The following is a 25,120-nucleotide window of genomic DNA, read 5'->3' as shown; positions in this document are numbered from 1 at the left end:
GAGATGCTTAATAGATTTCCCATTTCCATATATATTATTTTCTCAAGGTTGCGGCACCCTCAGACTTTGGCAGCATTGGTGCATTTGAGATCATTCGGGGAAAACAGCCCTGTTTGTCCACAGGAACATTCTGAGAGCCACACAAACAGTAAAATGAAACAGGAAAAAAAAAGCAAAATCCCCAGACTTTTGTGTTTAGATTGGATACAGCAATATACCCACCACACAAACTAGGTGAATATTTGGAGGCCATAAGCTTTTTCAGCTGAACATACATAGTCGTGACGCTAAAGAAATAAAAAGCTGTAAGCTCCTGGAATTACGACCTGCTGCATTGCCTTTTAGAAAAGGGCTCTGGCACTGTGCCTTGGGAAAAAGATCCTGATATATTTTGTGATCTGTGCTGATTTTTTTAACCTTGATTTGTATTTAATAAATGCTTAAAACAAAATTGAAATTTAATGGCCCATCCAGTATTATTCAGTAGCACTATTGAGACGACGATGTGCGGTGAGTCTGTAGCAAAACAAACCTCTTAATGATATTGTGCAATACAGCTATAAGGCTGATGGGTTAACGATACAAGCCTCCTCAGGACCATCTGTATTATTGATTAAAGTATTTTTTTTTTTGCTAGGTAGGAGCCAAATTGAGATGACTGGCCTCATGGCTATCTTTTGCAGACGTTGAGGAGGGATGCTGGGAAGGACTCTGAGATGAGAGCCCCAGGGGCCCAAGGGCAGCCAGGGGACAGGACCAAAGTGGTGTGGAGGGGACGTCACCCCTTTACCCACTCCCCTCTGTCATCTGTAGGTTAGAGAAGCAGCGCCAAGACTCTACAGAGCGAGCAGCTGCCTTTATTTTCTCTATCCCTCCCGTGTCCTCTGTTTTGAGAGAGAAAGAGCTTTGAACAGTCCGGGCTGCTTCCCTCTCAGCAGTATTTGAGGTGCATAATATGCAACAAGACCTTTGCACTGGGTAAAGGTCTTCATGGACTTATTGGGATTTACTAAGGGATTTTACAACCAGCATACGTCAATTCCCATCCACTTTGCCCTCAGGCCATTCCCGAGAGCGTCTCATTGCCCTTGAAAACATGCTAACAGTCGATAGTCTATAGCCACAGAGATAAGTTCTAGATCTAATGTCCTCGTTATATGGTGTTTGATTGGTGTTATCTATCCATTCCTAGGTGATATTATGGAAAAAATTTCCAAGCATAAAAGGTCTGGTGAGTCTAGATTTCCTTTTTAAGATTTTAGTAAATTGAGGCACAGCACAAATCTTTTAGTGAAGAATGGGATTTCTTCAGAGCTTGAATCTGAATATGAGGCCGCAGAGAAAGGGGAGGCGGAAACCAGCACCAGGAACATGGCAATTATCCTGATTACTGATGCTTCGAGGCTCCTCTGACCCCAAATCCCTCCCCGTATCTCTCTCCCTCTTTCTTTCTTTTGCTGAGATCTGTCACATTGCAAAGGGCCCCTCAACCAGGCAGGGAGCAACCATGTATAATCCAACAGAAAACAAATCCCCTCGATCAAACACAGCCCAGCTTTTTAAAGCAGGCCTCTGAGCCAGGCGCCATGGTGCGGTGCTGAGGCCCTCTGAGACGCCTCAGCACCGTGGAGGCGCCCCCCTCCATTTTCTTTTTTAACCCCACTGTCCTCGCCTTCAACGGCAGCCAGCCAGTCCTAACCTTCAGTTTGTTTAAGCACTGCTGAACCATGTTGGCCCTGGACAGGGGGAGGGTGGACTTAGATAATGACATGCCATATGCCACTCTGGCTCTGCAGCTGAGTGAGCCGTGCATGGATCAGCTCAGGCACAAATCTATTTGAAATTTAATTCTATTATCCTAACATGGGCTAAGCGTCCATTGTCCAAATCAGGAATTGTGGAATGGACCAGTTTAAGGACTAAGATGCATCCCATCAATAGGAGCTCATTAATGTGTGTGAAGGACCAGGGAGACAGACAGTTTGGAGCCTGTATAGAAAATGCGCCAACAAAGCAAAGATGGTAAAGTATATAAATACCACCTTATATCTTTTAAAACATGTGAATAGATAATAATAGATTAAAAAAAGCTTTATTTTGTGTCAGTCTTTCTTTGTCAGTTAAACCTGGCTCAAAAGGGACAGATTCCTCACAGTATCGAATGGGAAACCCCTTGCTATTTAAAAAGGGTTTGATTTCAACCCTTTGAGTGAATGAATACTCTCTACTGGCAGTATCCAGCAGCCAGGCGTCATCCAATATTCCCATTAGCAGAGAGGCCTGGTGCCTCAGACCTGCACTGGTGGGAAAGGCCAGACACCAGAAACTCCACTGCCTCAAGTGTCTTTTCTTCACTTCAACATCATGTGACAGGGTTTAATGCTTGGATGCAGAAGCCAAACGGAGGGGATTTAGGGACGGGATGTATCTGTAAATCTGTCAAAATATTTCTACAAGACAGAAAATATGCTGGAATCACAGTGTGGCTGGGATATTAAGCTGTTGAAACAACATGAAAAATTTTCACTGGAATGTTAAGGAGGCTTACTGTGCAAATTTAAGCCAAGGGGCCAGGTATTCTCTCCACTGAAATCGTTGTCAGCATTCAATGACAGTAGTGTGTCTGAACACCATTAGTTGAAAATGTAAGGCTCATATTTGAGATTAAGCAAGGGTAATCTTCAGGGGAAAACAGGTGTGCAAATGATCAAAGAAACATCAATTTCTGCTTTGTCTTCAATATCATTGTGTAAAATCTTTATTTTTACAACAATGCTGTCTGTCCTTTATCTTTGGGTGGCCAAAATATTAACATAAAAAAGATGTATGTTTTCTCAATAGCAGTAGTTTATCACTACAGTAGAGTAAAGGATCTACATCGCACGTCACGCTCCGCTCTGGATCTCACAGAGCTGCTGCTGAAACAAGGGCCACATTTCCTGCTGACTTCTAGAGGACATATGTTAAAAAATAATGACAGACTTCAAAGCCAAGATGTGGCTTCTGAATATATTCTTAAAGAAATTTATTTTACACCTCAAAACAAAAAGGGATAGGGATTAGGGATGTGGTACATTGGGAATGTATTGACAACTGTAGTTTACATTTTTTTTGGTGTAAGCTCAGAGAAAAATGTTAATACAGTCATAATAATTGCACTTTATAAATCTAGACTGATGCCAGTATTTCCCCATAACAAAGCTCCGACTCCCTCTCTCCAGTTACTAAATTCAATTTACCATAGAAATTTGATGGACAAAAGAAATGCTAATTCAAGACCAGAGGACTGCTGCACTGATCCAATTTTTCTCTTTCACTCGAGTCTCACAAGGCAATAAAACATTGCAGTAATTTAAGTGCAGTACATTCAAGGGAATCTCACAGTCATAATAAATATTTCACTGCTCTGAATCATCAAGTTAAGACTGGCCCGAGCTAAATGTATCCCAACCAGGGGCTGAAATGGACAAGGGAAAGCAGTGAGCCTTGTCTCGTTTCATCTGATGCCAGAGGACAGGGCATGATTGTTCCCATATTGTAATTTTCTTTTTGCAGGATCAGAGGTGACTCGTACCCCCATACAGAACTTGTATTTGTTCCCACATCTTCCTGTCATCATGATAAACATGTGACAGCAGGAGGGGATGTAGCATTGTAACTACAGCAAGAAAGGAGTCATGTGGGATCTTGAGCTCTACTCCAGAGAATATCTAAAGCCTCTGATAAAAGGGAGCGAGATTTGCAAAATATCTCCTGTACATTACTAAATATAGTAGATATAGTTTATGGGAATCAGTTTTTTCAGTCTTGGTGGTTGAAATCTTATCGTGACACAGTTTGAAAAAAAGTCTGAGGATTTTGAGAATTACAAACTAAAATGCACACACGCGCATGCACTCAGCCACATACACGCATAGACATACACGTAAGGTTATGTAAATAACCTCCCAATCACATTCTTCATTGTAACATTTCTTCATCATGTTTTTTTGCGACATTTTCTTTTTTAAATAAGTATTTCAAGATTTATTGTAGATTCCAGTGTTGGTTAGGAAAAAGAGCTCTCTGACCAGGTTCTTACAGAACCAAAACAGCGACTATGCCTCACATCAGGACATAAACTGCACATTAGCTTGAGGAGGAATTATCAAATCAGAAAAAGAAAAAAACTTAAATAAAAAACGCATTCGATACACTTTTCCCCATAGCAGCCAATGCATAAAACATACCTACAAATATATAAAACAAAAAAATAGGTTCAAGTTTTTCAAGTTTCTTAAATATATCATATCCAAACTACCCAATTCCAAACTTCAAAGTTAACAAGATTCAAGCAGTGCAATTTATGTATCAATTATAACAGCAATAACAACTAATATTGTACTATTCTTTTAATTCAACCCTATGATCCTTGTACATACACACCCAAGTATAATTTAAGTCTCCTCACATATGAGTACATTGAGTCTCTGTATGCGTTTGTCTATGTGTGTGTTTATATGTATTGTTACAGAGTTTTGGATTTTGAAAGCAGCCCTAAGCTTTGGCCCTTTTAAGACCCTTTCAGTGACAACCTACACAGTAGCTTCAGCCTTAGTATTTGGAAGGGGGATACAAGTGCCATATGCACTTCAAGTGAAGCTATGATTCTAATTAAAATGTTCAGGCGAGTAGAGTAAAACAACAACAACAAAACTGAAGAAAAAATGAATCAATCCAAAATTCCTATTGGCAAACCACACAATGGAACATCTGGAGAATCTTGAAATCCCTTTTTCTTTCCCGTTGGCAATCACTACCACCTTTCATATTGGGGATTCCCACAGCCGGCCTTGAAACCACCAAACTAAGGGTCACACAGCACAACAACTGCTCTTCTTTAAGCTCCCACACTAGTTAAAGCAGTGCCACGTTCAACAATCTGGACCTAGAAAAAAACATATCTGTTCTTTAACTTTGATTTTCTTTACAAATTCCCAACTCTTGATTCTCTCTTCTTCACACTCTATCTGTAAACAGGGAGGCGGATGTGTGCATGCTGGTGGTCTAACAGACGTGGCACAGACACAGTCTCGTAGCCTTTGCCAAGCATCTGCTCCTTGATGCAGGGTGGGTGGATGTCGTTGATCAGGTACTCCAGAGACTGCAAGCTGCTGCTCAGCACTGATGTGTTGCACAAGCTCTTGCCGGGCAGGCTGCAGCACAAACCTCCCCCGCTGTCTACAGCAGGGTGATGAGGATGGTGGTAGTGGTGATGGTGGTGGGGGTAGCCCATCTCTCTGTGCCCCGTGACCGGTCCTCCTGTGGAGGGGGCCAAAAGCTCTTGGGGGTTGTAGCAGTCACTGTCAGGTGTCACCAGCACACTGTTCCATGGCGGAGCAAAATATTGACCCACTGAGAAATTTCCATGCATTCCCACACAGTTCAAAGGGGAGGAGCTGACTTTGTCCATCCCGCCTCCTCCGCTGGCACCCGCTGTCAGGTGGTAAGGTCTGGAGGAAGAAGAGGACAATTGTGCCGCCGCAAGTCCCCCTGGAACACAAGTTTCTGGGGACTTGCTGATGGCGCCCCCTCCTCCACTGCCTCCGCTGTACATACGGAGCACAGCTTGTTGATGCTGCTGCTGCTGCTGCTGCTGCTGCTGTTGCTGCTTCTGCCAAATGATGTAGTCCATACCATCTGCGTAAACTCCAGTCTTCAAAGCCTCTGCATTTTGAGCCGGCAGCCCGGGCCCTGTGTACAACATATTAGCCTGGGGACCCATTCCTACGACGTATCCTCCACCCGAAGAGCTAGAGGAGAGCCCCATTACAGTTGTGCCCTGCTTGGAGGGGCTGGAATTTGATGTTGCAGTTGGAGCCCCTTGGCACACCTGCTGCAGAGCCTGGGCCTGGCAATGCTGGTTGATCTGGTAGATGATGCTCTGGATGGAGGGGAGGTTGGACTGTGCAGGCAAGGCCAGGCCTCGGCCCCCTTTTACAGGAATCACTGAGCCAGCTACAGTGACATTTGGGGGAACCGATAGTACGGGGCCTTCTGGAGGCTTTGAGGGCCCAGTGTGGTATACCATTTGGCCGTGGCCACTGGCTAAAGTGCTACTACTAGGTGGTGGGTATGGGGCAACAGCTATGTGGGCAGGAGAGAGCTTAGTCCGTCTGCCTTCGGAGTTCTTGAGTACACCTTTTGAAGGGACAAAGGTGGCTGTTGATGGGGATGACGAAGAAGAGGCCATGACGATGGCCAGCAGGCCATTGTGGCCCCCCGCATGGATATGTGGATAGGAACAAAAGCGTTGCCCTGTGGTGTCATATCCATTCACAGTCCGATTAAGGTGCTTGTGCTGGGGAACCCTGATGTTGGTGGGGAAGATCTTGATGGAAAGAGGGCTGTTGGCCGTCTTCTGAGCGAAGGCATCAAGGTCTGCCGCAGTGGGATAGCGTGGGGAATGTGTGGGAACAACAAGTTCACCTGCAAGACACAGAAAAAAAAGTATGAGTGAAATGAATGATCAAGATGAAACAAAAACAAAAAACGAGATGGATGCATGTGTTGCAGAACAGAAAATCCGACCAGGAGTTTCATTCCCAGGAATATCAAAGGAGAAAAACAGCAAAGGCAGCCACAAAGTCAGATCGTTCAATCAATTGCAATAACCACTACTCTGCTGCAACAGTAAAACCTGACAGCATTACCCTGACTACATCTAAAGCACGCTGAAAAATGGTAGTGTTCAACAAAAGCAGGTGAATAAAACCAGATGCAAACAGCAAGCACACTGCAGAACAACCCCAGCAGAGTTTGTGAGTAGTAAACCAGGGCTGACACTCATTTACGTTCCATCCCTCCTCCATTTGAGCTTTCTTTCCATCTCATTTTCACATCCTCCTGTAGAAGTTCTTCCCTAGGCAAATGGATCTTTTTTAAAAACTCATTCTGTCAAAGCCTGGTACCTTAGGCGCTGTTAAATCAGTGCATTGTGAAATTAATTCAGACTCTCTTTAGCATTGAATTGGGTTAGCCTTGGATACTAGGCAAGCAGGGACGAACGGGAGGAGATAAAGGCGTGTTTAATTGCAGTGGCACATTTGAGATTTGTAAGTGGTATCACTTACTGGGTCTTACCCTTGGCCACAGCATTTTTACACATTCATTCAATCCAGAAGTATGTGGAGAAGCCCTCACAAAACAAACAATTAGTAGCCTGGTTAAGGTGAACTACATCAGACTGGAACCAAGTCAAGAATTCGACAGTGCTGCTTTTTGTACACTTGGTCAAGGATAAAACAGAAAATTGGTTTGAATATGACCACAGGCTGTTTTTAAAAGCATAACAAAATTACAGACAAACACATAATTGTGATTGAATGAATCAAATATAAGACATGCCAATGGTTTGCACTTGTGTGACTTACATATCTTGTTGAAGAGAAACAGTCGCAAATTGTAGGCTTTTCTGTTCATGACTATGATTACATGCATTTATTTTACAACAAAAGGCAGGTGCAGAGACTTTGCCATGAATGCACATGTAAATGCTTTGTGCTGTTTGCCATATGAAACCAATCCAAACCCAAAATTAAATTCAGCAGTAAACACAGCAAGTGTGACTAGAAATGCCCCTCGCTCAATGAGCCAAGGCTTGGCCATTGTGAATTGAGGTGGCAAACAGGAAAATGGCAATTTCTAAAAACCCCACCATGTGTCATTGTTTGGGGGCTGGGCATGGAGGTGAGAGGCCGCGGTGAGATTGGATTCAAACGACATTATTCAGGCAATTTCATGGCTACTTAGCTCAGTATAACAAAAAGGGTGGGGGATGGGGAAAATAACTCAATTTACAAGCAATATATCAGCAGTTGTATGATTGCAACACCTTCAAAAATGACATTTTTATGCAAAAGCTAACAAAACCCACAAAAATTAACTGCCATAACTGTGCTGTCAGCGAATGTCCTGGCGACCTAAGCAGTGCGCGGGTGCAGGCTGTGACTAGGACTCACTCCATTTCCTCTCTGATTGCAAAATCATTTTGAAGAGACTCCACAGCCAAGTAGTCACAATTCTCATTTCTTTGCTCACATTACAAATAGCATGGGGAGTTCATTTCATTAACCCTACGGGTCTCCAACTGTGAACATGATTAAATCTACAAGATCTATATCATAAAAATAAATAAATTGGGAATTCAACGGCAGAGGGGGGGAAGACAGTGAACTTCCCGAGCCAAATTAAGTGCGAGACCTGTTCCAGTCAGGTTCATCCTGCAGACAGCATCCTCTGAATCAGAAACACTCAACTTGAAACTAGAAATGACATTTGTAAATATTTAACTTGGATAATCACTTAATAAGATAAATAAGCAAATGAAAATAGCTTGGATTTAATGAGTTGTTATTAATCAGAGTGGGGGAACCTGGTGTCATTCTAATGGGCAACGCTGAGTGTGCCAGTCCAGCCTATCTAACATCTAACCAACCTTACTGAAGCAAAGCTCTGCCTCCCTGGTGACAGCAGTGCCATGTGCTTTGATGTTCTGACTCGCAGTGGAAAACTGACAGAAGACTTATTTAATTTGCTCAGAAGATAAAAAACATGCTTATTTCAAAGCACATTGCTGGTCCACATGCAAATGGAATGGCAGCATTTTTTCTGATCTTCTTTACATGAGAGCAAAAAAAACATCTTTGATCATCACATGGTCTAAATGAGGAAAGATACTTGGCTTTCAGGCATATCAAGGGCCTGTGCCCTGCCGTCCCTGCAAGCCCCCAGCTGCAATATGCCCATCATTCCACCTAATTACTGCCACATGAGGAAAAATAAACTATAAAAACAGCCAGGAAAGTCATTAAAGGGTGGCTAATTCTATTCCTTCTCACTGACTGGGTCCATATTTTCCATGCCCGAGCCGGCAGTTCTTCATAGAGAGACGAGAAAGCTCTCTTCCTCCTTCTTCTCCCAGCTTGGCCCTTGTTTGTCAATAGGCAGAGCCTTTGGCACACCGACCTGGCATCAAAGGGTTTCACACTTCACAGGCCACAGGGATTAGAGGCCTTTCAGGCCTACAAAACCCATCTCAGCTCCACAAAGGCTTCCGGTTATTAGAACCCACAGGCATAAAGAAAGAAGAGGAGGAGGAGGAGGCAAATGAGCATCTGGATGCTTCTGATTCTAGCTTCCTCAATGAAAAGTTCCATGGTATATATTATAAAGCAAAGTTGATTCCAGTAAGTATGGCCACAAACTGGGGTGTAATTTCCCTCTCATACATACACTGTTATACACTCTGTGTGATTGATGTGCAGGGTCTCCACATCTCTCTCCTCCAGCGCAGAATGTCTATAAGTGAGGACATGGAGGTTAAAAGAGAGAGTCTCTTTTTAGGTTGGCACTTTGTGACTTATTGGTTAAGGCTGCAGTAGATCATAGCTATGAGCAGCAGCATACAGATGGTGTTGGCTGATAAACACCCTCTGAGGCAGCCAGCACTGCCTCCTTTGTGTGAGCCCTTAACCCCTCATAAGATAGGGGGTTTCCTGCACCCGTGCACATTCTCCAGCGTGGCTGTGCGTTGAAACACTATGCATGAAAAATAAAAGGCAAAAACATACACACACAAACCTGCATCTGCAGTTGTGTGTCTCATTTGCCATCAGTGGAGCATGTTGTTATCCTCTGCTCAGCTCTCACTCATGAAATGTAGGGCAGGGACAACAACAGGTGCCTGTGCGGGCGACAGCCTGCAATGCCTCCTGGGCTAAATGCTTCACACTCGCTTCATTTCGACATGCGACAGCCTTGTAAGGATTAATTATTTCCCTGGGGATGGAAGAATATGGTTTTTCCCTTCCTGTGAGCAGGAGGCTAAGTGCACTCACAAGCACATGAAACAGCTTATAGTAAATGAACGGGGAAACCTGGGCTAGCACTGCTTTAACAATAAGCAAATCAAAAAAGTTTCATATGAAAGGAATATAAGCAAACCACGCATATGATTGAACTGCATAGGAGATGAGATAAAAGCTCAGGCAAACACATGCATTAGTTCAGAGAGATCACGCGCCAGGGAGCGGAGATGGCAGGGAGGCAATTAATGGGCTGACCTTCGTCCTTAATCACCCAGTGCCTGGCACACAATGCCCATGTGTCAGAGCAGCACATCTCTAAATGCCACCCCTCATTAGCACGATGCACATAGTGAGAGAGGCTATCTGTGCAGTGTTACACTCCAGCGGTGAGACAGAGATAGCAAGGCTGGGCTCGGATAACCTGGCAGCAAAGAGCCAAACTGAGCTGCAGTAGGCCATGATATGATCTAGAAATCCCATTTCACTTGGAGGATGGGCACTCTCCTTTCTCTCCATTTTTGATTGGCATGAAACTCCCCAAGCGCATCGTCCTTGGTGTACCCAGTGCTGTTACTGTGATTGCATGTGTGCTTGTGTGTATGCGCGTGTGTGTGTGTGTGTGTGTGTGTGTGTGTGTGTGTGTGTGTGTGTGCGTGTGTGCGTGTGTGCGTGTGTGCGTGTGTCTGTCTGTGCGTTTGTTGAAAGGGGTACCCAATTCTGAACACTCAATTAACACTCCTTTAATTAGCCAGCGGTACATTTTGAATTCTGATGAACTAATTTTCTTGGGTGTGAGGGTGGAGGGCTGGTAAAGATGAGGTCCACTGGGTACAAAACAGCAATAAAGAGGGAACTGGTTAGATTAGACTGTAAAAAATCCATTAAATTCTGTGCACTTCTTCCAAGTGAGAGGTCAAATTGTGTTGATCACAAGAAGCAAAGGCAGACAGAGAGAATATGAGAGCAGGGAGTTAGGTGAGGTGGAAAGAGGAGGGTGGGGGTGTTGGTGGGGAGATAGGAAGTCAGAGGCTGTGCGAGAGTGCAGCACCAAATCCAGAGGACCATGAGAATGCTTTGCATTTTAATTAGAGGTTTAAATGAATAAGCAGAAGGAAAAGTCTGAGAGAAGTGCCTGAAATGCCCTTGCTCTCATTTATTAGTGTTCCAAGTGTTCTAAGATTAGGAGCAGGTTGGAGAAGTTTCTTCTTATTAGTCGAGGAAACGCTCAAACACATCAAAAAGCCTGCGGTATTTCCTCACTCCTGTAAGCCCGTATCCCTACTTACCGCATGTTTTGTTCCCCTCTGACCATGTACATTGCCGGGCGGCGGCGGAAAAAAATTGCTTGTGGAGGGAGAGGAGTATTTGGTTTAAATGCAATTAAGTTTTCACAGAAGAACGAGTGCATAGTACACATTAACTTTGGTCAAACAAACAGAGCCGCCTGTGAGGAGGTTGGGGCAAACAACAGGAGCAGAGATGAAAGGAAATATGGGGTCAGCTTCAGTCCAACATCAACCATGTTCACTTGGAGCCATTTCCCCCAGAGAAGGACCATCCCTGTTAAATGTGTCTTAGCCAAGAGGGGACATTAGCTGTTGTATTGATCACATGTCTATTCAGCCTACATGCAGCTCTGTAGGATGGGTCTCTTTTTTTCACAGTAAAGGAGGGATTGCTTGCTACCAAGGATCCTCACAGGATTCAATTTCAGAATTCTTCAAATATGTGGTGTGCATTTTAGACCACTGGGCCAGCAGGTTGTCCCTTTTATCCACACGTCTTGTAACACACTCCAACACTAATGGCCACTTTGCCCTTAACCTCATTGTAATGAAGTTATTCAAATTAATAATGCATGGATACAACAATCTTCAATCCCTCAGCTTGGAAAATGTCTGACCTGCCAAATGTGTTGCAGTGGAGATAGAGCAGAGTCAACAGCATTGCTCCATGGAGGAACCCTTGACCCGTGGCTATTGTTGAGCTCTTAGCAGATAGGATCAGGGTCTTCTCCCCACCTCCGTTAGCCTGCTGAAAAAGGACGGGTAGGCGAGGGGAAGCCAGAGGCAGCTTCGCATCCTGAACAATACCTGCCTTGTGCTAATGGAGGTGTCATCTGGCACAGGGCTGATTAGTCAGCGATTACAGCCAGGCTTCAATTGCCGTGACAACTGCTGCAAACACAATAGGCCCTGATAGAGCCAGCTGTTTGGTCCTCTGCAATTAACCCTGCATCCCACTCGTCTCCGGCAGCGCGCTGCCTCTAATTGACTATCGGGCACACAAAGCAGGGGTTGTCGGCCAGACCCCCTGGACATAGCCCCCCACCCCTCTGCCGAGGTAGAGATGATAATAATAGAGGCGTCCTGTGGACTCGGCCGCCAGTCAATCAAAGCCTGAGCGCCCCACAGGAGCTTCCTGAGGAGAGAGGGTGCAGAGGAAGCACATGTATGAGCCAGTGATCAACAGGGTACTGCATCCTTGCAGGGGGCAGACATGTTGAATATGCCCTCAGCTGGAGTACTAATCAATTCAAGTGCACGTGAGGGGAAAGGGAACCCTGCTGCTTGCTAGATATCAGAAAAGCCATTTTTAGGAACACTCATCTCCCTCTGTTCATCTCAAGGTTGATTTTCTGTGCAACAACACAGCGAGAAGAAAATCAAGGCAATTATTTGTCAGGCCTTTGCTATCTATAATTGCAAAGATAAAAATCAAACTGCAATGATTTCTCAGAGGATAGAGCAGTCTGAATTCACGTCTGCTTGTGTCATCATAACCATCAAACAGATGCACATTGTAAGACAGTGGAACCAAAAATGCTTCTTCACCAAACTCCTCTCTGTCTTCTCTAAATTTTTCACATTTATTTTTTAAAGGAGATTCACTTGAAGATTGTAATGCTGCATTCCATTTCAACTGGGTCACAATTTCAGAGATCCCAGTAGGAAATTTAAATTGTCATGCCGCCTCGAGACGCATTTCCCAGTCAGTACAGACGATCCCCACCAACCCCCGACCACAAAATCGAAGGCGGCTGCTCCGCGAATCAACAGTAAAAGCTCTGTGGTAGTATTCTGTTCATTAGCACTTCTGTCTTACTCAATCATACATTACAGTAATGTACTACTGTACTACTGACTTTCCAATTTCTGAGGTAAATATGAAACGCAGCATTAATTCTAACACAAGTTATTGAATAGAAATCAGACAATGAAAAATACATGTTTTACAGTTACACAGTATGCTACGTTTGAATCAAATGGCAGACACTAAATAAAAGGCAAATACTTCAATCAACTGAATCACTATGTAAATAGAATGCAGCAATACGCAATCACATATCGGGCCTGCCAACATGTTTCACAAATAGCAAAGAGGATAATGACAATGGTAAAGCAATCTGCACACTGATCCTTTACAGGCATTAAGATGTGGCAAAATGTCAAACATGATTTAATCATTAAGAGAGATTTAAAAAAAAAAAAACTCGGACAAAACCCCCAAATCTAATCTTTCATTTCATTAAAACCAATCTAATCTCAGATTTAATTTATCTATTTCCTGCATAAGCAGATGGAAGAAATACCCAATTGAGAGCCTAATTTGGGCTTCCTTCTCCCACAGACTGCAGCATGAGGTCATTTAGTTAGCCAGCAGTGAGGCGCTCCACGTGTGTGGTTAATACAGTACACAGTGACGGAGATATGGTACAGAAAACAAGAGGAAGGAGCAGAGGAAAAATATAATCCGTCTTCTTTTCTTTCTGTACGATGGGTTTGTCCATCAATATTATATATTTTACATTTTCTCATATATATATATATATATATATATATATATATATATATATATATATATATATATATATATATATATATATATATATATATATATATATATATAGATATAGATAGATATATATATACAGTGTTCGTAATATATGTGATGGTAAACAATGGTTCCGATCAAAACAGCTAATTAGGTTTCTATCATAAAGGTTTTCTCCTAAGAACTGGAAAATATTATACCACCAAGACACTGCCATGTTTACATTTTCTCGTTAGAATTTATCTCTAAAGCCAGATGTTTCTGAATCAGCCATGAAAATTAATTAGCTGGTTTGATGTGGCAACCTCATGCTCCTTCCAGACAGACCTGGCTTTTATGAGCTGTAGGGGAAATTACTGAGAATTGATTGAACCTGAAGGACTCTTCTGTACACATAGACTGACACACACGCACACACACACACACACACACACACACTGCTGACCTAAAAATGTTAGCCTCCAGTTGAACAGACTGTCATTTTAAAATCCACAAATCTATAGAAGCTCCATACATTATTTTTAGTTTAAAAAAGAGAATACATGTAATAAACAAATAAAACCAGGTTGATGTCTCTTTAGACTTGTTCTCCATCGTCTCTTCAGTCTTTTATTCTGTCTCTCCTCTCTTAAAAGACAGAGGACACTGAAGAGACGGACAGGGAAACGATAGAGACGGATAGGTAGACTGAAGAGAGACACTTAAGTCTCCCAGTCTGTCTCTTCAGTCTTCCTCTCCATCTCTTCAGTCTCTTTTTCTGTCTCTCCTCTCCTAAGTGTCCCTCTTCAGTCTACCTATCTGACTCTACCGTCTCCCTGTCCATCTCTTCAGTGTCCTTCTCTGTCTTTTAGGTCTCCCTGTCTGTCTCTTCAGTCTTCTTCTACGTCTCTTCAGTGTCCTTCTCTGTCTTTTAAGTCTCCCTCTCCATCTCTTAAGTCTGCCTCTCTGTCTCTTCAGTCTTCCTCTCTGAGTAAGTGAGTTTCATCTGGGGTGCTTGCCGGGCGAAATCACCTCAGGGCGAACACTTTATTATCTGTAGTCAAAGCGTCACCACAAATACCATTCTACACACACAAGTGTCACTTTCCATTTGTCTGCACTCTGGCTGCATTAGCGGAGCCTCGCCGGCACAGAGCCTCGTCGGCACAGGGCCTCGTCTCAAACGTGCACAGCAGAAGAAAACTAACAGCGTGGGAAAGCAATCGTCCTGCATTCCTGCCCCATTAACACCACTGGCATCACCAGAGGCGACCGACTGCCTCTCTCTGGAAATAAACATTATCAGCTCTAACCTTTGTCAAGATAGCGTTTGAAAAAGACAACAACAAAAAAAGGTTTAAGCAGACATCTTACATTCTTGCCCTTGTATGTTATATTTTTAAAGAGAATTTAACAGCCCTTTAAATTTAAAGCAGATTACTGGACGTGTTAATTACTGATGATCGAGCTGACTGTCCAGCAAAAACAACACTTGGGTAGTTCATGTCCTCTTTGAGCCACAAAGGAATGCAGGCCAACAACTTGTTTTGTGGGACACCCGTGCACCAAACAAACACAAAAATTGGGGCAACATGTTTAACTCACACTCCACTCCATAAACAAAACGGGCAAACACAAAGAAAGGACTCTGTGTTTGTCCCCATGACACTAAAATAAAAGAACAAAAGGCTTTTAATTAGAAAGTATCAAGCTTGACTATTTCCCCATGTGAACAGAGTCCTTTACAAAATCAACCTCATTTCCATTTGCAATAATTTATGATCCTGGATAGGCAACTTTGCAGATTTTAATGGAAAAAAAGACCTATATTCCTCAAAAAAACTGCTTTCTGTTTTATAATCAAGTCTGGCCAAGGGGCTTAGTGGAGAGCATGGTTCTGTATAGATGGGCGGACCTAGCCCCCGGTCTGTGGTCCGCCTGTGATGAGCTCGCCCCCAGGCCTGCCTGGGCCACCCTCATTGTGCATACAGCATGGTCTGGAAAACAGGGCTTATCAGCAAATACCCCGAGTCAGCACAAGCAGCAGGGTGGTTATGCGTTGCGACTGGCACACCAGCCGATATTGTCATGTGCGATTAGGTCTGTGCTCATGGGCCTGTGAACTCATTCCTATGGCATCATAGTCAACCCCACCCCCTCCTCTCCTCCAGTTATATCCCTGCCTCTTTGCTGTGCTCTCCCCCTTCTGAGGTTTTTTTTTCCATTTTACACTCAGCCCTGCCACTTCACACTGTACCCTCACTGAACCTTGTAGAAAACTGTGGTCCAGTGCACACATATACAGAGTCAAAATACATTAACAGGTTGGACTGACTTGATTTTAACAAACAAATCTTTGCATCATAATCAACTCAGTCCACAAGGGTCATCCACAAGTTAGAGCGAGCTATCAAGAAGCAGCCGGTGCCAGTTGTTTTGTCTCGGTACACCTCTCCAGATGACAAGGCTGATAGAGAGGAACAAAGGCCGGCTCATAGAAGAAAGAAGACAAATTGCGAAACCAGTATGGGGAAACATCAGAAAAAAGAAACTGAGATTAAAACATTCAGTGATGAACACAGAGGCCGCACAGTCAAGAAAGACATACAACAGGGAAAAATCCTGACCTAAAAGATTCATATTGAGCCCTCCCTGTCCTGTTTTTAAGAGAATATGCCACACTGTGACACTATTCTCTCAAAGGGCTACATGTACAGCCAAGAGCGAGCAGCATAATCATGCACAAACTCAAATGGACGCAGCAACAACACACACACACACACACACACACACACACACACACACACACACACACACACACACACACACACACACACACACACACACACACACACACACACACACACACACACGCAGGCTTGAAATACGGGACACCAGAGGTCGAGATTGTAAGCGCATACAGAGATAAGTAAAGGAACCAGTGCAGAGAGTAGAGAAGGAAGAAAAAAGGGAGAGAGTGGAGCGAGAGGGAGCGAGAGGGAGCGATGAGGAGAGGCTGGAGGCGCCTGGGCAGGCCTGTCAGACTGGAGGAAGTGCTGGTGCACAGGCCTGCAGGTAAATGGAAGAAGAAAGGCGCCTGCAGGCTGCCTGAGGCAAGCCTGGGCCCTTCTGTTCTATCATTTAGGAGACAAGTCCTCCACTGATTCCCAATTAATATTTAACACTGCACAGACAACAAGGCACTCGGCTGCAGTACACATGCCAGCGAGAGGACAGGAGAGAAGGGGAGAGGAGAGAAGAAGAGAGAAGAGGAGAGGACATACATGAATGGTGAGGTACATTTTCTGTAAGATGAATTTTCTTTTGAAAGATTTTATGTCAATGGATTTGTGAAAGCAGAGATTTAACAGAATCAATGTGGTTTATTTTAAGTATTGCTTAAAGCCAAACTCTGCAATGTTTTCTAATTAATACACTTTAGCAGACATCTATTTCATTACTTCAGTAAGTAATTCATTTGCTTTCATGTTACCTGCTCGGTCGATAACATTTTCAGTGCCTCGCAACATCACAAAACTAAAACCAACTTTTCAAATTAAACAATTGCAGCTCAATGAAGAGCTGACAGATACAGGCCTGAGTTCCTCCAGAGTTAGAAAAAGTGGTTGTTTTTTACTACTTCTGAATCTATAACCAAGCAAATGTAAGTCAGTATTTCAGAAATCTGAAATGACCATGCAACCCATGGATGAGAAGATGGACATCAGGTCCCAGGGATGGGACTACAAGTCTGTGCACGTTAATGAGTGGTTCGGACAAAAACACCAAACGGCAGCTCTGAAAACTTCCTATTGGCACTCTTTACAAAAGACCCCGAGAAACAACATACTGATAAATATTCACCTTCTGTGAAGTTTCATGGCTTTGAGGTTAGAATCTGTGAGACACTTTACTGCATTAAAATGAACAAATACAGTATTTAGCTATGGTAGATGAAATGTACAATATAATATGTAATGAAGTGTGAGTAAGGGTGTAACCCAGTGTGACCACAAAATAAATGTTGCTAACTGTACTTTGTGTAAAAAAACTGCATTGTACTATATTTGTTTAGCAGATAGATAAGAAACTATATATATATATATATATATATATATATATATATATATATATATATATATATATATATATATATATATATATATATATATATATATATATGTGTGTGTTGTTTCTTCATGATTTGGATGAAGTGATAGGACAGAAATAGAGTAAAGATTGGACATTGTTAAAAAGCTAATGAAAGCTTTCTTTCTACTTACACACTTTGTAAGTCTAAATGTTGGCCCCAAACTCTCATTTTCTATTGAGTTTTGTCATGAAGACACAACTCAAAAACACTAAGAGCGTTCCAGGAGCATGCAACACCCCCTGAATGCCTCTCATGGTCAGTCTGTGGTGGGCTCAGCTCAGCGTTAAGATGGCACAGGCTGTGTGTCATTTCCTGTGGGACAGCAAGGGACTGCGGACACTGTCTGTACCCTCGCTCACATCCCCCCAACCCATCCCCACTCTCTGGCAGGCGAAGACAGAGGGTGTCCATGCCTTGCACCTGGGACGCCCAAATGCCAGCTCGGAGGCTTTGGAACCAGGATCCTGTTTTTCAACCCAAGTCCCGCTGTGACCAAAACTAAAGCAGAGCCCCTCTTCCTCAAGCTCACCTCCCAAGGCAATAAGATTGCTTCGCCCCCCGTGTTCACAGCAGAAGGCAGAGGGCAGAGGGAAGGCATGGCTCGGTGGGACGCCAGCAGCCGGAAATGATCTTCCGTGTGCCAGCGCTAAGGACGCCAACATGACAGAAGAGCCAGTAGTATGCACGAGGTAAGCCTAGTACAGCCACTAACACAAGGCAGTCCCTATGAAATAAGTGAAACTTGATTAATCCTCTGAATTCTGAAATATAGCAATGTGATAGAGGTGTGAATTATATATTTCATGTTGCTATGCAAACGCAGTGATCCCCAAAAGGAGATTGCATAAGTAGGCACCCAGGAGGATGCAGGCCATGGATAGCAGGCCATGGATAGCTGTCAATCAACTTTCACTATAAAAAATACCTCATGACCTCTGCTTCCCTGCTGCAGACTGTGGAATAATGGCAGTCTGTGTGGGCACTCTGTGGAATTCCAAATGGGAGTTAGGAACGAGGTAGTTCAATCAGTGGGAAAAGGTCAAGTGCATGCAGATTCTCTCTCCATTCCTTTTCCCCCAGTTCCACTTTCTGCCCTCCACCTCCAGGGCACTGAGGCAATCAGGGGAAAGGTTGTTATTTCTGCTGCTGCTCGTGACCACATTTAAATATTCAACGAAAATGTGTTGGTTTCTGGTTTTCTTCACCTAACAACCATTAGAAAATCATGCTGCAATTTCATACGGCTAGCTAATTCCCCTGTTGTGTCTCGCTCCGCCTCGGACAACAGTGGAAGAGAGATGGCTGGAGGTCATTACCTGAGCATATTCCCTCTCACTGGTAGTTGAGCTTAGGAAGGGAAGCTGCTAAAAGAAAAGCAAACTAATGGCTCTGACAGCTTTGACTGCAGAGGCACAGGGCTATTAGGAAAACTACAATGCCCATTTGAACCCCCATATCATGTCCCAGGACTGTGTGAGACATGGCCAGGTTGTCTCTGTGGATCAAGCGCGAAGAGGGCTAAACGCGGCCTGACATCGTAGAAACCTGGGATTTCAGGCCTTCTGGGAACTTCTCATCTACACCTGGCTGATTGACATCACAGGCCTCCTGGGTGGTTTACAGCTGCAGGTGTGCTCATGTGTGTACATGTGTGTACGTCTCAAGGAGACACTTACTGGACTTCACACCAAGTAATTTGAGACATAACTTGTTGTGTGCAATTTTATTTCACTGCTGTTGCTTTTTGTCTCAATTAGAGTTATATGAGTCATTGAATACAACCAAAAGTGTGTGTGTGTGTGTGTGTGTGTGTGTGTGTGTGTGTGTGTGTGTGTGTGTGTGTGTGTGTGTGTGTGTGTGTGTGTAAGTTGCAGTCAGGCCCTGCTGGGGTTAGAGACACAAGAGAACTCCAAAGTTTAGCCCAATGTCTGATTCAATCACAGAGCAAAAATGGGAGGGGCAGCGGGCTGTGTGATTAACAAAGGCAGGACCCGCAGCGGGCCTGGATAAAGAGCACAGACATGCACACCCTATAAGACACTGGTACTTTCATAAAATGGTAGGCCTGGTTCTTATTCAGCCACCAAGTAATGAATAAACAAATGAGAACCTACTGAAATCTGAAAATATATCATTTTGAAAAATAGCCAGGCCTAAAGATCCCCACAAACCAGTCAATTGAGTGATTCTGGCCCTGTTATTCTTTAGCTGACATGTGGCAGAGTAATTGCTGTCTGGGCCAGGGAGGAGACCGGGTAGTGGTGGGGGCAGCCGGGCCTCCTGTCCAGCCATCTCAATGTTACTCATCACTGGACCGGTGCACCTCCCTCTACACTTCTGGACCATGGCTGTTATGCTCACCACTGCTCCCTGGACCTTCAGACCCACAGTGGAGGACGACAATCAAGGAAAGGGATGGGTAGCGAGGGAAGTCGCTGCTGGCCGAGGGTGGCCAGGGTCAGTGGCATCCATTCACCCCTCTCCCCTCGCAGGGCCTTTCTCTCTCATCTGTCTGGATGGGTGCCCTCTCTCTGGGGCACAACACGATGAGAGGCCCTGGCTCCGCTGACGTCTCTGCCTTTCATGTCTCCATCTAGGGCAGTGGTAGAGAGATGTGGAGGGGAGGACGGAGGAGGGGGCAAGCTGCAAATGTCACCCATAAGGGGGGATTTAATTAAAAATGACAGGGGCTGGCGCTGGCGAGTGCAGCCACATATGCGTGGAATTTGGGCGCAGTGAAAGCAAGTGCCTATGATTTATAATTCAAGTAATGATCTGCACTCCTTTTAATTCTATGGCCAAAGAAAAAAATATCAAAAGGATGCCTCTGTGAGGCTAATCCAATATGATATTTTTAAGGGCAGGCGGTCAATGGCTTTTTGAAAAGCCAGCTTCTCCGTCTCTCAGTCTCCTTCTCTCTCTCTCTCCCCCCACTTGTCCGTCTTTCCCCATCTGCCTCTGCCACTCCCTCCTTTCTCTCCCCTCCGCTCTACAGTACCCCCCCTCCCACTTCCCCCCCAGAGCGGTCTGTGATAATGGAAACATCCCGCTCTCCGCCTCCCGTTTCTCCCGCTAAGCTCTGTGCGCTTGGGGGAAATTGATTGTCTGGCGAGCCGATCTGAACGCTTCCAGCTGATGGTAGAGCCAGTTAAGTCCTTTTTTATTGGGGGTATGAGGGATTTTTAATGGGAGTCGCATCAATGATCTGTGCAGCCACTCGGCATCTGCATTCGGGGGCTTTTTCTTCTCCCAACTGCTCTGAAACCCCAGTCCTCACACCGTATGCACACACACGCAACACTGTTGTGTAAAGGACAGCAGATGCAAATGACACAGCTCACCTCTCCCAGGTATTCCCCCTCCTGTGCTCTCACTCACTTTGTCTCTTTGAGGGGTATATTCAGGTATTCAGCCTCCTGTTGAGAACCCAGGTCATCTTACTCACAACCCCCATCCCACGTTGGCACAAACTGGGCCACGAACAATCAATCATGGGGACCTGCTCAGCATGGTGACCTGAGTGTGCCCACTTCTGCAGCCAGACCCAGTGTCTGCCTTTCTGCACCCCTTCTGGGCCTGGATGAACAATTGCCTTATTGAGGCCAAGAACTGCACAGTGGTGGAAATTCAACACTTGCTCCCCTCTTCCCCCTCAAAGGACAGAAAAGAGGCTATTATGTTCAAACATCCTCATTATGAACCTCAAGTCAGTCGCTGTGGTAGTCATTCAATCAAAGGGTTTAACAGGTGGAGAAAGAGAGGCGAATCAGACAGAGAGGGTCAGTAAGAGGGAGTACAACGGGAAGACTGGAGACTGTTCTTTTTCTCTATTGATTTGAGTCCGGACTCCCACTGGCTGCTTCTCAATAGAGAACCCTGAGAGGAAGTGGGCTAATCCTGCGAAATTGGAAGGAGGGAATCGATTAAGACGACTGTTGAGGACTGCCTTCCTTTCTCTCCCTTCCTCTCCTCATCTTTACCTTCTCTAATTCTATTTTGCGCAGTTTCTCTTTGTCCTCTCTTTCACTATACCTCTCTGAAACCTCATTAGTAAGGCCGGTTGAACCCCACTCAGCTGAAGAGCTGCTCCTTCCAAATGCACTTGGAGCTCTATTTGTGTCTCTCGCTCCCGCTCTGTTTCACTAACATCCATAGCTCCATATGAGACATCCCTACAACCCAATAAAAAAAACAACTCGAGATCTGACATAGCACATTGTACCCAGTCACCTTGTTGATTGTGACTCTCTCGTCTGTCGGATGTGACTTGAGGGTGATATTGAGCTGAGAAGTAGCTAATTGGCCAGTGAGAAGTAGAAAAAGAAGAAGGCAGTGCTTTATTTCTTGCCTTTCACAGCTGGTTACAGGCCTGCTGCAATGTCCCACTGATGAGGAAGCACAGAACCTGCAACTCCCTCTAAGCCTCTCGAAGCCGAGGTAAAAACTGGTAGGTTAGTGCTCCACTGCTCTCCATCCGCCAGTCTACTTAATCAACTTGAGGTAGCTCATAGGCCTGGCGTGGATACAAAGGCGCCTAAAGACTCAAGGTGCATTCAAGAGGGAGGAAAGACATTTCTTCCCTTCATCAGAAAACAGACTCGCTGAAAAAAAGCTTATACAAAAGCTTCAACAAAATTAGGGAGAAATTCACCTTCCAGATGCCTGACTGTCACAGTCCTCTCTAATCCCAAACTGGTTAGAACTAGTTCTGCCAGCTCTGTAACAGTTTTCAGCCCTGGCTCATCTCCGTCCCTTTACACCATTTTGTGAGTGGACAGAGGGTGGTGCTCAGGGAGCAAACAGAGCAGCTGTCATGCTTTACAGGCGGCCGGCACAGCCAGGGCCAGACACTGTAAATGTTTACAGACCCTCAGGGTCACCCAGGGCCAGTGAGGCACGTTAAACACTGTCTGTTCAGCCCTGTTGCCACGACTGCACAATCAGCACGGCTAAACAGCCCCCCTCACAATGAGTAGCCCAACAACGTGGCAATCCAAGGTCTAAGTGCAGAGCGAATGAAACTGTTTAGAATTCCTCAGAGTTGCGAGCGAACACAGTGACAAACAACAGAAACCGGAAAGTCTATTTTCCTTCACTTATTCACAGTCGAGGTTAACTACCCGGTTCCATTACTCACCATGACCGATAGATTAAATACAAATGACGAACACAAGCCTCACTCATTTCTTAGCTTTGGGTGAGCTGAACCCTTGACCTCCATCGCTCCCAGCCACTTTGTTAACTCACATTTCCGCCCAAGGGCTTGCAGAGGCTCCAGGGACTTGCTGGCACACACCGGGTGCTGGGGTGGAGGGTTTTGCCTCCTCTGCAGACAGGCCAGCATGGCGAGGTGGGCACAGTACTACAGCCGGGGGAGTTATGCGGCCAACCTGGAGCAGAAAAAGAGAAAGAGAGGAACGTTGAGTGTGTTGAGAAGGAGGATTCGATGTCACAGCTCCATGGCCGTCTTCAGTAAGCCAGCAGCAGCTGGCTCTGGGCGAGAAGGGTTAGGGTTCTCACCCAAGATTTAATGGGGAAAGAATGCCTCCAGCTGCCTGCCTCTCAGCTCTGTGTGCTGAATGATAAACACACACCTGCACTGGGGCAACATGGTTGACACGGGTTCAGAGCACAGTCCAGGGCAGTCACTCTGCAGCTTCAAACAGCACATCCACACAGCCATTCAACCGCATCTCCTGTCGATGAAACCGTTCTCAAAACAAACACACAGGCACACTCAGAAAGCAGAAACGCTCAGGCACATTCCTTCCAGGGCAGTGCGTACATGGTGATTGATGGCGTTATCTATGGACAGCAAAAAAATGGTAATGCTGAAAAAACAGCAGTCTGTCTGCTGCAACTTAACATGCAACAGCTCTTGGGGACTGTCAGGAGAGGCCTGGGGACTGAACGGTGTCTGGATGTATGTGTCGCTGACTATGTGTTGAACTGTATGGCAGCATGTGTGTGACTGTGCATGTGTCTGTGTCTATGTGTGTGTGTGTGTGTGAAATGCGATGGGTTGGGAGGGAAAGACTGCCAACCGTACATCAGGGCTAGTGACGGCACTAATCAATCTCCCTCTAGGCCATAAATCTCCAGCTCTATACTCCCCCTTTTCCCCACAGCCACCTTCACTCTGGAACAGGGAGGCAGTGGCTGCTAGTTTCCTTTCAAAAAGCCCATCGCAGCCCCAATGTGTATATCTATCTATATATATATATATCTATATATATATATATCTATATATATATATATATATATATATATATATATATATATATATATATATATATATATATATATATATATATATACACACACCACTGTTTCCTCTCACCAAGAACCTGAACAGTTGAGCAGGATAGCAGACCTCATTCATCAGCAACATTCCTGTGTCACATAACACAATGATGACTGATTAAGAATCTACGTGGGTTATGTACAGCTGAAGCAAACCATTTAGGTCCATTGAGGTTTTTACATGATAAGGATCAAGATTCCATCTTCTATAGTTCACCTGGCAGATAATGTTTTGATTCCAGGACACAATGAGCCCTTACTGTGCTGACTATTACTCTGCAGAAGCCCAGTCTCACCTAAAAAGCTCGGCTGTCTCTGTGTGAAGCATTGTGGGCTTAAGCTTAGCTCTGCATGTGTTTGAGCCTCATGTCCAAAATGCATTGATATGAAACATTATCGTTTCTATCTGGGCTGGTCTCCTCTAATATTAAAACAAAGAACAGAGGCAAATATTTCATCCGTGCTGTCAGTGCCAGCGTCTCCTGCCATGATGCGTGGCAGATTATTGAAAAATGATTTCTCATGCGCCTGTCACAGGCTTGTCCCCTGTTATTTATTTTCTCAGTGAATCACTAAATGAACATTTAGCCACCTGCCATCAGTCCATTATTTAGTTTTATAGATTATCATTTAAAGAAAGCAATTAAAATGATTACAAGATAAATTAATGGCAGTTCATAAAGCACTAGCTCCCGTTCCTTTTCATTTCAGGAATAAAGCAAAAATATAGATCATCAAAGAATAACCTCCCAATTTCAAAACAAATTTCAAAGCAAATTAACCTTTACACAAAGTTAAACAATGAGTTTAAAAAGCATATATATATATATATATATATATATATATATATATATATATATATATATATATATATATATATATATATATATATATATATAAATAAATAAAGGCAAAGTTTTATAGAATGAATTTAACAGAATAAAAGAATTCATCAAAGAATTCACCTCCATTCAATTTGGTTGTTATGTATCTTTTCAGACCT

At 44.2% G+C, this 25,120-nt stretch overlaps 1 protein-coding gene across 1 annotated transcript in view; it reads right to left on the bottom strand.

The window, feature by feature from the left end:
• Positions 1 to 3,008: 3,008 nt before the first annotated feature.
• Positions 3,009 to 25,120, bottom strand: part of fam222aa (family with sequence similarity 222 member Aa) — a 45,503-nt gene continuing 23,391 nt past the window's right edge. The window contains exons 2-3 of the mRNA XM_068566714.1: positions 23,062 to 23,204; positions 3,009 to 6,468 (exon numbers count right to left, since the gene is read on the bottom strand). Coding sequence (XP_068422815.1) covers positions 5,006 to 6,468; positions 23,062 to 23,158 — 1,560 coding nt within the window. The 5' untranslated portion in view covers positions 23,159 to 23,204 and the 3' untranslated portion in view covers positions 3,009 to 5,005. The remainder of the gene's footprint in view (positions 6,469 to 23,061; positions 23,205 to 25,120) is intronic.

Source organism: Clinocottus analis, unplaced genomic scaffold (genome assembly GCF_023055335.1).
Source record: "Clinocottus analis isolate CAN_PGR_092001 unplaced genomic scaffold, fCliAna1.0.p SCAF_7, whole genome shotgun sequence".
NCBI classification, from domain to species: Eukaryota; Metazoa; Chordata; class Actinopteri; order Perciformes; family Cottidae; genus Clinocottus; species Clinocottus analis.
The sequence above is the reverse complement of the archived record's forward strand: the minus strand, read 5'-3'. Positions and strand labels throughout refer to the sequence as shown.